The sequence below is a fragment of the Cimex lectularius genome, unplaced genomic scaffold (genome assembly GCF_000648675.2).
Source record: "Cimex lectularius strain Harlan isolate CLEC.00 unplaced genomic scaffold, Clec_2.1 scaffold25, whole genome shotgun sequence".
Lineage (NCBI taxonomy): Eukaryota > Metazoa > Arthropoda > Insecta > Hemiptera > Cimicidae > Cimex > Cimex lectularius.
The window spans coordinates 305,147-322,095 of NW_019392633.1; the positions used below are offsets into that span (position 1 = coordinate 305,147).

Here is a 16,949-nt window from a genome sequence, read left to right on the forward strand (position 1 = left end):
ATATACACTGACAGGTGAAAAATTCCACCCACCTATAATATAACTTCATTTGTATATATTTTTATATATTAATCAAAGTATCATGTTTTTTAACGTTTAATAATTGAGTCTTTGTCTAAAAAATTAAAAAAGGTAAATTGCTTAGGATAATGAATTTTTAAAAAAGACGGACAGATAATATTTGTTTTAAATTTTTAATTAGCATTTCAATATCGCATTTCCTCTTCTTGCCTGAATTACATCTCGAAGACGCTTCGGCATACTTTCTACCAGTCCGGAAATGTCTCTTTGCTGGAGGTTAGCCCATTCTTCAGGAAGAGTCCTTTTAAGATCGTGGAGTGTATTAGGAAGTGATGAAGGTGCTCTTATACATCTTTTGAGGTTATCTCATAAATGTTCGAGTCTGGAGAACGGGCTGCCAGGCTAAGCGAGCGACATGTGGACGGGCATTATCGTGCATTAGAATAAGATTGCCTCTGATTTCATTGAGGATAGGCAACGCATGATGTTCCAAAATTTCATCCACATAGCGAGTGGCCGTCAAAGACCCTCCACGAACAACAACCAACTCTGTGCGACTCTCCATTGAAATTCCCGCCCACACCATCACTGATCTACGTTGAAAAGGTCGGCTCTGGGAAAAATTACAGGCTTCGTACCTTCACCTTCTCCACACTCGGTCACGCCCATCTGGAGATCGTAGAGCAAATCTACAGTCATCTGTAAAAAGTACAGCAGGCCAATCGTCCAAAGACCAATTTTCTGTGTTCTCGAGCAAATGAGAGCCGTGCAACTCTGTTCTGGTCAATTCTGGCTCTTTTACGGGGCGAAAAGCATCAGCCCATAGTGATTTAATCTTCTTTGAGCAGTGCGCTCAGAAATGTGGACCTCGAACTTCCTGGAGCTGATGAATCGTCTGGACAACGTAAGGTTCCGGTTTCACAAAATTTTGAAAATCAAAAACACTCATCCTGTGGTTCTGTTATCCAAGGGCGTCCAGAACGGGCCTTCTATGGTAGGTCACGGTTTCTCGAAAACGTCTAATGGCATCTCGCAGAGTTTCGTAGGGAACTCCGATGGCAATAGCCGCTACGTGATGAAACGTCCATCATCAATATGTGCCACACCGCGCGCAATATGTTCAGCACTATGTGGCATTTTTAAGTTGAAAAAACAATTAAATTAAGAAAACAAAGATGAAAACTGAACAGTTTATTGATTCAGAATTCAAATGAGACTGAATAAAAATTTTAAATTCCGTAAAAATTAATCATTGAAAAATCCTTTATCCATGTTTTGGATTAAGGATTAAGTCTCTTTACGTCTAATTGATATTCCCAATTTAAAACAGCATAAACAAATATTTATTGATAAAAACATGGGACAAATTAAGAGCAGAATTTTCTTTTATCGAGAAAAAAAAATCAATTGAGTGGAATTTTTTGCCTGTCAGTGTATTAGATAGAAAATGGTTATAACATCATTCAATTAATTAATAGTTTGTTTAACCGTTGTTGTTTTTTTGTTATTCAGAGAAACGATGGAGACAATGCTAAATGAGCAGCAGTTGTTGAGGTCGTCGTTGATCGATGCGAGCAACCTTACGATAGAAGAACGTACATTACTCGCTGCCAGGTCGCAGCTTTTCTTGCGGGCTGCAGCCGCCGCCGCCGCTGTAGGAGTCCCTTACGGCCCAGGGATGAATCCTGCGGTCTGCTCCATATACGGAGCCGGGGGGAGCGGCTTGAGCAACCCCTCGGCCGGCCTTTGGGCGCCGTGGCCTTTTCACCAGCTCGGCGCCGTTCCTAGGCCTTATCCAACAGTACCTCAGGTTCGTTTCAGCCCGTACCAAATCCCCATGGCCAAATCTCCTGAGTCGTCGCCAGAAAGCATCCGTGAAGCCGACGACTCCAGCCCACAGTAGTAAAAAAGTGATTCTATAAATTATTCAGCTGGTCCCTCTGTAAAGTACCGCTTCAGCAAGATAACCTCCTTTTTTCTTCTGGAGTATTGGTTTCGGAAAGAACCAGATCTCATCACCAAAACGCGCTGTGTTTAATCTCCTTGAGTAATAACTTTATTGCCCAAATTAGGAGAATTTGTACATGCTGTTGTGTTAATAATTTGTTATTGAAATATATTTTATTACGTACTTCTGTTGGGACCACCGTGTACATTAAAAGAGTTCCAAAATCCGATTAAGCGCACATAGTATGTAAATGAGTAAAATGAATATCTTTTGATGCTTAAACGCTTTCTTGTAAAAACCATTTTTGTTGTATTTTAATTGAAAATTAAATGTTACGTTTGCGAATCCTTTTCCAAAAAAACATCGACTGATCGCACACCTCTTACAGGGGAGGGGGTTCCGATCTGGCTGCTGGCTAAAAGGTCATCTTTGTCAAATTTTCTTGTTAATTTCGCTGGATGTGGCATTTAGTGTTATAAACGAAGCTAAAGCAAGTTAGATGTAAAAACAATAGAAACGTACTAATTTGGAAATATTTATAGCGTACCATCAACCATTATTTTTTTTTTCTTTTATTGAAAATAGATCATCATGTTGCCTTTCTACATCAATTCAGTTCTATTTTTTGTTATTTTATAGTGTTCTTAATTTTTATTAAAATATCTAGTCATTTACCATTCATAAATTACCGTAAAATATTATTTTACAAATTTGTTTTTGCTTTAGAGTTATTTCATTCACGATTGATAATTGATCAAAGTTAAGTACGTTCCTATTCACATTCATCCGTCAATAACATATAAACAGTTATACAATTATATATACATAACAATGGATTTAGTCGGTTAAATTTCTCAAAAGATTACCCCGTTTTTACAGTCGGTGCTAATTTTTATTTTCTATATAAACTTATATAATTTATTACAGGCCACCCTTTCTGAAGGGTGATTGTTGTAGATAGCCGTGACGGCTTGTTGAATATGTTTAATGTATATATTTAATGTTAAGGTTTTAAACCTTGTATTAAATTTATAGATATTTATACATATGTAAGTATAACAGTAAAATTGTAGGTATCGTGTATGGCCTCAGGTCGATAATAACTATTTTGTAAATTATGTACATTTTGATAGTCCTTTTTTAATCATACGTACACATACGTGTTATATAAATATGTGTGTGGGTGTGTGAAAGAGAGAGAGAGAGAGAGAGAAAGAGAAAAAAAGAGAGAGAGTGAGTGAGGAGAGAGAGAGAGAGAGTGAGAGAGAGAGAAAGAGGGAGAGAGAGAGGGAGAAAGAGGGAGAGAGAGATAGAGAAAGAGAGAGAGAGAGAGAGAGAGAGAGAGCGAGAGAGCGAGAGTGCGTGCGTGTGCGTGTGTGTGCGTGTGCGTGTGTTGAGAGAGACGTGTATATGTGAGCAGTATAATATATACTTATAGTTGTACATCGGTGAAGAGAGAGGCAAACAGTATGGATTCTTTATCAAAAGCATTCAGTATTTTCTGATTTAACTAACAAATGCACTGTGATCTAATATTATATGTATAATAAATGTTTTAACGTTGTTTATTTTATTCTACCCAATGTACAAATGTTCAAGTATGAAGGCATTTTAGAGCATACAACTAGTAAGTGTTAAAAATGTAAGTTTTTATTTTAATGTAAATGTATACAGGTAACATGAATTCAATGTATATAATTGCTGTCTTGTCTAAATCGCAATTAATTTGACATAATTTGTCATAGTGGAAACGTCGACAGTTTTCGTTTGAGTTGTGAAAACACAGACGGCACTGAATGCTTGTGAATTTGTAATATATAACGAAAAAATATACAAAAAAAAGAAGTTACAAAATTGAAAAGTAAACTTATTTTAAGCAATCGTTTTTGTTTTTATAGTAGCTTAACATCCCGTTATTAACATTTTAATAGGCTTACGACAAACGTTTTGTCAATGTGATGATGACTGTTTAACGAACGCGATGTGCAATAATTTTCGAATGTAAACGTAGAAAGGGGAATAAAACCTTTTCATCTCACGCCACGTTGTCGATGATTTTTCCGAAAGTGAGTTCAGACATATTAGGCATGAAACGATTTATAAATAACACACTTAACTCGTTCCATTCTGATTTTTAAAATCGAACACCAATTGGAATATGGCCAAAAACGGTAACTAGTCTGGTATTATTGTTACTTGCTACTTTAGAACTAAAAACTGACACCTAAACGTTGTAATGTAATATCACTGGGAACACATAATGACAGAAATATACATTTCATAGCAGATTGATCATTAATATTCTTAACTGTTGCCTTGTAAATACAAATAGGTTGAATTTAAACCGTGTTTGATGTTGGTAATCGTTTAGTTGAAAATTGCCAAACTATTAAAAAAAAATCTTTTTTCAATAATAAGTTTCAAATCTTAACTGAAGTTAGGTTTTTCAGTCAAATGAAACTTTTTTTCAACCAAATAAATCTTTTTTCAATCAAATGAAACTTTTTTCAATCAAATGAAACTATTTTTACAAGCAAATGAAACCTTTTTTCAACGAAATGAAACTATTTTTCCAAGCAAATGGAACCTTTTTTCAAGCAAATGAAACCTTTTTTCAACTAAATGAAACTATTTTTACAAGCAAATGAAACCGTTTTTCAACCAAATGAAACTATTTTTCCAAGCAAATGGAACCTTTTTTCAAGCAAATGAAACCTAAAACCTAATGATAATGATTATGTAGAGGAATAAATAAATGATATTATAGTACTAACAAAATTTTTTATGATGATTGAATATTAATATTACAATAATTGAATCGTAAGGCTTAGGAACAAGAACGTTTCTTGTGAAGATCCGTATTCATCAAACTTTTCTACATCCACCCCGTCAAAGTTTAATTAAGTGAGATAGAAAAGTGTTTTTGAGCGAGCAACAACTTTCTGTGATAGAAATTATAAATGATGGAGTGGGGTGGAGTTCAGTCCTGTTTAAAAAGATGATTCCTACTCACAGTATGTTGTTTCGCAACAATCGGATTTCGAGCCCTCTAGTTCATCATCAGGTAGAAGGGTTTCTACAAACATCCGCTGATACCCCCGCCAACGCGAAAACGCCCTTCAACCTGATGATGAGCTAAAAGGCTCGAAATCCGGATTGTTGCGAAACAACTTACTGTGAGTAGGAATCATCTTTTTATAGCATTTTCAGTTAAATGAAACTTTTTTCCAACCAAATGAAACTTTTTTTAATCAAATGAAACTTTTTCAATCAAATGAAACCTTTTTTCAATCAAATGCTTGAAAAAAGGTTTCATTTGCTTGGGAAAATAGTTCCATTTGGTTGAAAAAAGGTTTCATTTGCTTCGAAAAATAGTTTCATTTGCTTGCAAAAAGGTTTCATTTGCTTGGAGAAAGGTTTATTTGATTTTAAAAAAAGTTTCATTTGACTGAAAAATGCTATATAGAACAATAATAAAAAAAAGATTGTTTAAAAGTGATAAAAGACTTATGATTGCAAAAACAGTAAATTGCCCTTAATAAAGACGAATTGCACATTTTCACACTCATGCGTCAAGAGGGAAAATGAAATAAATGGATTTATTAATTCAAAGGGAGGTGTTCATGGTACAAGATCACGTCAACGGTGATACAATCAGTCAGCGACTGTTGATAAAGAGTTTTTCAATTATAATTATTCCATGTTGATGAGATAACACATCACGCAAACAATTTTTCCATCATTATTCGATTCAAACACGGTCGCCTGACAGTTTCATTTCGTTTACGTGTAGGAAGCTATCGAAACTAAAGCGAAAACAATTTTACGAATTGTTTTCTTTTTTTTTCAACCGGTTCGACTCGTATGCCTGGCTATTTTGAAATTTACAGTAGTTAGAAAAGGTGTGAAATATTAATGAATAAATGTACATTTGTTTAAAATTTTGAATTACAGCATTAAGCACTCTCAACACGACGCGTAAGAATGGCACAATTACACAGAAAACAAACACTTTGAGCCCTGAAGATGATCTCAATAAAGATCGAAACATTCGCACGATAAAGAAAATGTTTTTCTGAAACCTACATCACACCAGACCGCATCTCACGATTTCTCAATTATCATCGACAAACGGTCACTAATCACCACACATTAAGATAACAGTAAACTAAAAAAAAATATTTAAATAAATAGTTTAGCACAATTAATATCATAAATTGACTGGTTGATACCACTATATTATATTATTTAATACCAGTGATACGTGTTAAGTGAATTAATTAAGTGAATGTACAATATAATAGTATACAGGGTGTTAACCTACGTCTCAGGCCGTTTTCTTGGCAGTAAGAGTGTGAGGATTGTTTTAATGGTGCGACAAAAATTATACAGAAAGTAAAACCAATACCTTTCTATATTTATCAAACTACAACAAAAATTCTCTGAGATATGTATGAATAAATTCACGATCAAAAATGTGACCGTATAAAAAAGTAAAAATACACTGAGTAAATGAAGATGGAAATTCAAAAGGAACGACCGTTTTCAAGACTGACACTTTTGCCTTTATGCCTGATAGTGTCCTCCGACTATTTGCAAACATACGATCCTCACAGAATTTTTTCTTCTTAAAAAAAAAACAGGAACAAAAGGACAATATTAAAAGTAATTGCGTTTGATATATGCAGAAGAGGACACAAAAAATGTCAGTTAGGCAGTAGTGTGGCAAAACAAATCACAAAATCTTTCGGTCTTCTTGTAATCCCTCTGGACTGGTGTGAACTTGCTCTGCACTCCCTGTCGTCCTTTCCGGGTCGAAAATGCGTGACCGTTCGGTCTGGACTCCGTCGTGGTCATCCTTTTCGTCAGCCCCTGACAGTATCGGTGTTTGTGGGCATGGTGCAAGAGTCACCCTGCTCAGCCTTGTTCTTCATTAGCCAGTAAAATCACTGGCCCATCTTGAAGAAAGTGTGGGGAGTGCTTAAGATGCGTATGTTCACTCCATTCCAGGAAAAATATTCTATTAGGAGTTATCATTACTACAACAACAATGGACTATGTGTCAAAAAAATTGGGTTATTCTGAAGTTATATGACATTATAGTATGGAAAAGGTCTAAATAATTTGAAGATTTGGCGGATATATGTGGTGACATTAGAATTAGTCGCGGTCTTGATTGAGGAAATTAAGAATTGAGATTTAAATTTACCAAAAAAACTTCTTTCATTTTAATACTAATTTTTATTTAGATATTTTAAAAGCTGGGGAGCTGAAGCCGTTTATTTTCTTATGTACTTTGTTCTCCGGATCTCCGGTTTTTCTGACAATGAAACTCCAGACAGCTTATCCGCGATATAGTAATGGCCCATCATAAATTGGCATTAATTTTATTGAGCTTTATTTGATAAGCTTTTATCAACACTTTCTATCTGGTTTGTATGACTTGTACATCTCGACTCACGGCAATGAGGTCCAACAACCTTTTGGAAGCTGACGCTTCGGCCATTATGCCAGATAGCGATCTCCCAATATTTTAAAACAAGATCCTCACAAGACGAACTATGAAAACTCGAAAAATACTTAATTTTTATTGTTAATATACAAATAAAACAAAATTAGGCTGACAATGTTCAGGAATACTTCAACATTTTACTTGTATGGTATGGTATGGTGAAAAAGGATACTAGGAAGAGGGGTTTGCACTCCCCAGGCACTGCAGCCTTCTGGCTCATTGTACCTTCCTAGTTCCTTAGTTCAGTGCAATAGACTCAATCCTTCTTCTTAGATGCATCAGGTCATTGACTGTCGCAGTTGCAATTTGATTCCCTAAGTTTCTTCCGTACTTTAGGTTAAACCTCCATTGAGCCGTTGCTTCGCATTCGAAGATGTTATGCTGTTGCCTCCTCCTCATTACATAATCTGCAAATTGGATAATCGCTGTATATACCCATGTTGTGTAGATGTTTTCTCAGATGCCAGTGAGCGGTTAGTAGTCCTACCACTCCTCTGAGTTTGACCCTTTCCAATTGCAGCAGTGCTTTTGCCAGTCTTGATGAGGGTTGTTTCATCATAAGTTTACTATGTCTAGCACTGCTAGAGTTTATCCACTTCTCCTTTTGTTTTGTTTGGATCCATTCTGTGATGGAGGATTCTACATTTGTTTTTTGTTATCCCAAGTATAGGTTCGGGGCCTATGTATGGTCTTGCGGATCCTCCTCTGGCAAGTCTGTCTGCTTTCTCGTTACCCAAAATTCCCCTGTGCCCTGGCACCCATGATATCATCAGGTTGTTGTGTTTCCCCAGGTTTTGTAGATTTTGGATACATTCATTGGCTAATTTTGATGTGATTCTTTTACATGCTAGTGCTTTAATGGCTGCTTGGGCATCTCATCTTATGAGGATTTTTTTGTCCGTGTAACCTTTTTTAAGATTTTCCAGGGCACAAGGTTTGATGGCATGTATTTCCGCTTGAAAGACCGAAGTGTACTTCCCTAATGAGTTTGATTGCTCATGTTTTGGGCTGTACAGAAAACGCCTGATCCGGTCCCTTCCTTTGCTTTAGAGCCATCTGTATACCATATCATTGTATCTGATGCTCTCCTGTGTTTTTTCATTTTTTTATGGGACTAAAAAGCATTTTTGCTGTGAAAAAAAAGAAGATTTTTTCAAAATTCAAATTAGACTTATAGGGAAAAAGTGATAGTGCTTATTTTGGCATTATTGATAAATTGACATTATTACTGCCTTAACGACTTAATATGTCTTTAACCTTCCACACAACTCATTTTTTATGTATATATACTATAATTGTTGGTCTGATTTCAATTTTGAAAAATATTTTAAAAAAGGCGTTTCTGTGAAGTAACGTTCATAGCCTGGGGGTTTTCATATCAAATTTCATTGTATTCTTGAACCATAATTTTCTGAAATTTCCTACAAGGCTTAATGGAGCTTTTGAGGTTGATTGGGTTTATTATTTAGGAGTGCAACGTTGGTTTACAGGCAGAGAAGAAGAAGAGCTGTCCTATTCCTAGCAAAGGATAGGGAGAAGGCTTCTATGATGATATAAAAGAGAAGAAACAACAAATGCTTGTCAACCCTCTCAGAAATATTATGTACTTCCGTCTATGTATGTGTATTTTTCATTGTTATCATGTGGGTCAATTTCTAAGTCAAAGCCTTCAAATGGAAGTTTCAATTACTTTATATTCTTCAATGTATATCTTATACTATTTAATTTACTTACTTGTACTACTGCGTATATTTACCCACCCAAAGACAAAAAACCGGACTCTTGTATTTTGTTGTTTATTTCTAACCACAGTCGACTCTTGATCACTCGAAACCAGGACTACAATTATCGAATTAGGGGTGGTTAGGAATTTAGAAATTTATTTACCTAAATATACTTATTTTAATGTAAATCAAATTAAATGAGATCAGAAATTCATGAGTTTTAATAGAAAACATTAATTATGTTGTTTTGAAAGAAAGTCATTTGAAGAATAAAAATTTAGCTATATTTAACTGTTATTTTGTGCATGCGTTGTTGTATGCGATTGTCAAATAAACGAATAAAAGAGAAAAAATGTTGGTGTAACAATTTGAAATGTCAATAAGCAAACAATATTTTCATTGTAATGCTTTATTTTTGAAGCCGTTATTATATTAAGCTTTAAAGTAATTGCAGTATATTTTATGGTATATACACTTGACAGACAAAAAAAAATCCACCCACTTGTAATTTAACTTGATTTGTATATATTTTTATATATTAATCAAAGTTTAACGTTTAATAATTGGGTCTTTGTATTAAAAAGTAAAAAAAGTAAATTGTTAAGGAAAATGAAAAAATAAAAAAAAGACGGACAAATAAAATTTGTTTTCCTTTTGTGTTAGAATTTTAATTAACATTTCAATATCGCGTTCAACCTCTTGCCTGAATTACATCTCGATGACGCCTCGGCATACCTTTCTACCAGTCCGGAAATGTCTCTTTGCTGGAGGTTAGCCCATTCTTCAGGAAGAGTCCTTTCAAGATCGTGGAGTGTATCAGGAAGTGATGCAGGTGCTCTTATTCATCTTTTGAGGTTATCTCATAAATGTTCGAGTCTGGAGAACGGGCTGGCCAGGCTAAGCGAGCGACATGTGGACGGGCATCATCGTGGATTAGAATAAGATTGCCTCTGATTTCATTGAGGATAGGCAACGCATGATGTTCCAAAATTTCATCCACATAGTGAGTGGCCGTCAAAGCCGTCAGTCCATACTGATTTAATCTTCTTTGAGCAGTGCGTGCAGAAATGTAGACACCTCGAACTTCCTGGAGTTGATGAATGATGAACGTTTGAACAACGCTTCACAAAATTTTGAAAATCAAAAAACGCTCATCCTGTGGTTCTGTTACCCAAGGGCGTCTAGAACGGGCCTTCTATGGTAGGTCACAGTTTCTCGAAAACGTCTAATGGCATCTCGCAGAGTTTCGTAGGGAACTGCGATGGCAATAGTAGCAATAGTATGCGGATACGGGATGGAACGTCCATCATCAATAAGTGCCACAGGTACAACATCCTCAGTACTAAGTGTCATTTTTAAGTTTAAAATTTGAAATTAATTAAGGTTTTTAGTTGAGATAAAAAAGTTAATGGCACGAGGGGGATTCGGACCCACGATCTTCGGCTAAATACTCCGCTGCTCTACCACTTGAGCTATCTTGACCTCGATCCACTCGGGCACCAATTTCCCATCTCAACCTCACCTTTTTAATTTTCTCACCTTTTTGCCATTTTTCAAATGTCGTTTAATCATGGATTAGATTCTCGGCGATAAATGATATGGCCACGGAGAGCTTTAGTGAAGTTCTTCATTTTAATTCATTAAATTCACTAATTTCGTGTCTTGCTGGACCAATTAATATATTACAATTAATTAAGGTTTTTAGTTTAGATAAAAAAGTCAATGGCACGAGCGGGATTCGAGCTATCGTGCTCAAGTGGTAGAGCAGCGGCGTATCTAACCGAAGATCGTGGGTTCGAATCCCGTTCGTGCCATTGACTTTTTTATCTCAACTAAAAACCTTAATTAATTGTAATATATTAACTAGTCAAGCGGACCGCGAAATTAGTGAATTTGAAATTAAGAAAACAAAGATGAAAACTAAACAATTTATTGCTTCAGAATTCAAAAGAGACTGAATAAACATTTTAAATTCCGTAACAAGTAAACATTCCAATCCTTTATCGTTGTTTTGGATTAAGGATTAAATGTGTTTACCTCTAATTGATATTCCAATTTAAAAACATGGGAGAAACAAATATTTATTGGTAAAAACAGTAAGACAAATTATGGACAGAATTGTCTTTTATCGAGCAAACGAAAGAAAAAAAAAAGTTAAATTTTGTGTCGTCAGTGCATGTTATTTTTTAACTATTTATGTAAGTATACAAAATATATCCACTGTACTGTGACTCGATTGGCGGATGGAGATGGGGGTCGAGTTGACCGGCTGGAAACGAGGAAGCTGGTGGAACCGGAATTTCGATTGTTGTGAGGCAGGAGGCAGGGAGGCGGTGGCCGCCAATAGGCGACGCCTCGGGTCTCCGATCCATTATTAAGATAGGCCGGGAGAAATACGGGTGGAATCGGACGGAGCCGATAAGGGCGGCATAATGGTTTCAACTTTGCACTCTATCTCGGCCCCAAGGGGCCCCCGGGTACAGTCACTCCGTTCTGTTTCACTTTACTTGCCCACCCCCCCAACGACCAAGGTGGACTTATCGGGGTAATAACGCCTACTCTCTCCCAGGCGTCTTGTCCACTTTACTGCCATCGATAAACGGCGAGGAGTTATAGCATCACCGAAGGGTCGGCCCTTCGAACAAACCAACCAGTTTGAACGGAGGGAAAAATTTGTATCATCGTCAGCCATGGTCTCAAAACTATTCTTAAAATGTAGACTGTTCTCCTTTTGTTTGTTCCATATAAACTTCCCATTTTTGTCAACATCTCTTTAACAAACATTGAAATTTGTAGATTCTCAGTTAAATATTTATTTATATGCGGATACTAACCTTCTACAACAAAAAATATAAGGGTATTACAAGCAATTAATAACAAATAAAAGAGGTCATCATCCTTACAATGTATATACTAATAATCATTACAATTTGTACACATAATATGGTTTATTGTTTACAATACTACTTATATGGGTAGAAGATAAAACAAAATTTTTTTAAAAATATAAATGCAATGAATATATATTAAATTGGATTGTGAAGTTGGTTCAGAACAATATTAAAAGAAGAATTAAACAATTGTAAGTGAGGGATATTAATTGCGGAGCAAATTAACCTGTCTAGCTGGGAGTTTTTGCCATAGTTATATTGGGGCATGGGGCAAAATTAACACATATGGATTTGGCCCTTATATGAATCCAACAACATTACATATGTGTGTCAGAAAATATAAAAGCGCATACAATTTCTTAGAGTAGATAAAGCTAAACTGCTTGTAAGAATGTGAAATTTGTAAAAAGGTTATCTCATTCTCTTTACCAATGTTTCTATCTAAAAATTGATTTTGATGTTGTAATTACAATGCACAGGTGCGTAAGTTGCTTACTGAGACAAATACAAAAATAAATACAAGCAAATCTGTGATATTATCATTTACAACATCATTAACAATGATAATATTTTTATTTTATTTGATTTATTTTATGAGAGTTCGCATCAGCAGAGGTCGTATTAACCCTCGGGGTGCCGGTGTTTTGAAAAGAAGCCCATTTGTAAGTATGTCCAGCTGCTCTGCATTCGAACCCGGGACCTTCTTCTTACAGTGATGAGCGTACCGCCTAAACCGTTACGGCCACCGACGCCCCCTTTTACTCTCTTTGCAACAATATTCTGTATTTAGTACTGATAGGGCATATTCGATATTCCTCCATCACCATTTACACTTATTATACAACTAACCGAAATGAGGGTCGATGTGGTACTCAACATTCCGCCGTCGGCCCTCTCACACTACTTATTCACGCTAATAATTACATTCACTCTCAACCCATGCTAGGGGCACTAAACTCACAGTACAATATACAAAACCTCGGGGTTTCAGTATTTTTGAAAAACAGCCCATTTGTAAGTATGTCGGATTGGAATGCTGAGCTGCTGGATTCGAACCATGGACTTTTACCTTACAGTGATGAGCGTCATCCCAACGTATAAACCGTTGCGGACACCGACGCCCCAGATTAAGTTAATAAATTGAATTATTAAATTAACTTTGTAGACTAGATAGAATAGATACAACGAATTCGACGACGACCAAGTTAAAACGTTGAAGACAATTCACGTAAGACAACACGGGCAGAAATTGCGGAAGAACTTAATGTTGACCACTCAACCGTTGTTCACCATTTGGAGCAAATTGGTAAAGTAAAGAAGCTTTGACAAATGGATACCGCACGAATTAACGGAAGCTTCTTCGTTATGTTGCTCCACCATAATGATGAATGCATATATAAGTTTACTGTGTCAAGCATCCCGAGAGTATATCCACTTCTCCTTTTGTTTTATTTGGATCCATTCTGTGATGGAGGATTCCGTATTTGTTTTTGTTATCCCAAGAATAGTTTCGAGGTCTATGTATGATCTTGCGGATCCTCCTCTGGCATGTCTGTCTGCTTTATCGTTACCCGATATTCCTCTGTGCCCTGGCACCCAAGATATCATGAGGTTGTTATGTTTCCCCAGGTTTTGGATGCATTCACATGATATGCATTCATTCATGATTCTCGATCGAAAAATGCACATATGCCCATGAGGCTTACATATGAGTCTCCAGTTGCGAGGAAACGGACAGTGAATGCTAGCCTGTTGTTATCAAAAACTGCAACATTCCTCTCATTTTTCGAATTGTATGGTCCAACCATTCCAAAAGACATTTGAAGTCGACTGGACTCACCCGAACAAAATTTCGGAATCCTATTCCATCTTACAATCTCACCGTATCAAGAAAATCGTATCATTACTTATCCGATCTTTGAATATCCCACAAATCCCCCAGCTTGGTTGTTTTTTATTAGCTACTAGCTACTGTTTTACTCCGCAGCTACTGAGCGGAGTGCGCGGCCTCGTTCGACAAGGCTCAGACTAAAACTAGATGCGGATACGATTTCCGTAGTGACACGTTTCGGGGTAAAGAGTCTGCGACATGTATCCGAAAGTCTGCCACAAAGAGTCCGAACAAAGAATTCCACTAGGTACTACTCTTAGGATATAAACCTTACCGTACGACTTCCACTTTTTTAGGCATTTCGATCACTTCTTGGGGGACAAAATTATTAGAGAACGCGGGGAACCGAAAACGCCTTCCAAAACTTTATTGTGAGTTTAAATAAAAATTTTTATGTCATCGGAATAAAAGCCCCTATTACTCGTTGGCAAACATGTATAGATTGGGATAGAAAACATTCCGAATCAATTTTCTTTATTTTATAAAAATTAAAAATAGTTTTGACTGCTTTTTCGAAACTTTCATTATTTTTACAACAGCCAAATACATTTTTTTTTTCAAAACAATTAGTTGTACCTGTTTTACGTAAAATAAGAAAACTACAAAAAAGTGTTATTAATGCAATATTTAAATGATCGAAAATGTATTGTATATTTATTTATCTGTTGACATTTTATATTATTTATTTATTTATTTAGACAAGCATTTTACACTGTTTATATATATATATAGCATTTTTCAGTAAAATGAAACTTTTTTCCAATCAAACGAAACCTTTTTCCAAGCAAATGAAACCTTTTTTCAATCAAATGAAACCATTTTTCAAGCAAATGAAACCATTTTTCAAGCAAATGAAACCTTTTTTCAAGCAAACGAAACCTAAAACCTAATGATAATAATTACTTAGAGGAATAAATAAATGACATGATAGTACCAACAATAACTTTTATGATGATTGAATATTAATATTACAATAATTGAATCGTAAGGCTTAGGTACAAGAACGTTTGTGAAGATCCGTATTCATCAAACTTTTCTACTTCCACCCCGTCGAAGTTTAAGTAAGTGGGATAGAAGAGTGTTTTTGAGCGAGCAACTTCAATTTTCTGTGATAAAAATTATGAATGATTGAGTGGGTGTGGAGTTCAATCCTTTTTAAAAAGATGGTTCCTATTCATAGTAAGTTGTTTCGCAACAATCCGGATTTCGAGCCCTTTAGCTCATCATCAGGTTGAAGAGTTTCTACAAACACTTCTCTCGACATGAATTGCAAAAGTGAGCCCGCTGATACCTCCGCCAACGCGCAAACGGATCTTCACAAGAAACGTTCTTGTACCTAAGCCTTACGATTCAATTATTGTAATATTCAATCATCATAAAAATTATTGTTAGTACTATAATGTCATTTATTTATTCCTCTACATAATTATTATCATTAGGTTTTAGGTTTCATTTGGTAGAAAAAAGGTTTCATTTGCTTGGAAAAAGGTTTCATTTGATTGAAAAAAAGTCTCATTTGGTTGAAAAAAGGTTTCATTTGCTTGGAAAAAGGTTTCATTTGCTTGGAAAAAGGTTTCATTTGATTGAAAAAAAGTTTCATTTGTCTGAAAAATGCTATAAACACTTGTTACTTTCCATTTTGTTGTGTTTGTTCAATTGTTCAATTTTGTGTAATTGTTTTGTCATCAATAGTAGATGTACTACTATATAACTACTATGTAATACTACTATATACTTCGAATCTATTGATTAATAATTGTTTCTGTTGTTAATCGATATTTATTTAGAAATCGTGAGATGCGGTTTGGTGTGATGTAGGTTTCAGAAAAACATTTTCTTTATCGTGCCAACGTTTCGATCTTTATTGAGATCATTTACATATAACAATTACATTTTGGATGTGGAAAAGTGAATTTATACAATGCAAAATATATTTTTTATTTATTCAATCAAAGTATTTCTACTCACTCAAAGTGTTTGTCTTCTGTGTAATTGTGCCATTCTTAAGAATCTCTATCTTCTTCTAAGAATGGCACAATTACACAGAAGACAAACACATTGAGTGAGTAGAAATACTTTGATTGAATATATAAAAAATATGTTCTGCATTGCATAAATTCACTTTTCCACATCTTACATGTTTTTTTTAAATTTAAACAATGTTTGTAAATCCCAAGCCCTGAAGATGATCACAATAAAGTTCGAAACGTTGGCACGATAAAGAAAATGTTTTTCTGAAACCTAAATCACACCAGACCGCATCTCACGATTTCTAAATAAAAATTATATATTGTAACTTCATTTACACAAAAATAATGTATTGTTCTAAAATGTTTTTGTTTATAGGCTACTTTACAATATTTTTATATTGTATACAATTACAATATTTATATTTGTATACAATTACAATATTTATATTTGTATACAATTACAATATTTATGTTTGTATTTATATTTATATTTGTGTACAAATACATTATTTTTGTGTAAATGAACTTACAATATATAATGTTGATATATTGTGAACAACAGAAAAATTATATGTATGAAGAATCCTGAGGAAATTCAGAGCCGCACACTTGCGGTCTCACAGCTAACTGACCGCAATTCTGATACAATTACTCATCGTAAATTTTATAATAATTGCATGTTTGTACCAAATAATAGATTTTACATTTTGCTTCTATGAATTTTTCAGGATGATGGAAGTAATATACAACCCACCTAATGGCTTTAATTAGAAGGCATCGATGAGACCGGTCTCGGCTTTCGAGGCTCGTGTCCTCCAAATTGTAAATCGAGGAAGCTTTAACGAAAAAAAAAGGGTTGGCTAATCCAGAGTCCTTACAAGTGGCAGCCATTTAATATGGAAAGCCTATCTCCGTGGGTGGGCGAGGCGCTAGGCCCACCCAGATCCATCTCGCTCCTTCTCCCAGCGGTGCGCGCCCTCTCTCTTTCGCTC

At 35.3% G+C, this 16,949-nt stretch overlaps 1 protein-coding gene across 1 annotated transcript in view; it reads left to right on the forward strand.

The window, feature by feature from the left end:
• The window catches only part of LOC106668791 (T-box transcription factor TBX20-like), a 64,111-nt gene extending 60,904 nt beyond the window's left edge, over positions 1–3,207 (forward strand). Inside the window, exon 6 of the mRNA XM_014397888.2 lies at positions 1,534–3,207. Coding sequence (XP_014253374.1) covers positions 1,534–1,924 — 391 coding nt within the window. The 3' untranslated portion in view covers positions 1,925–3,207. The remainder of the gene's footprint in view (positions 1–1,533) is intronic.
• Positions 3,208–16,949: the final 13,742 nt, after the last annotated feature.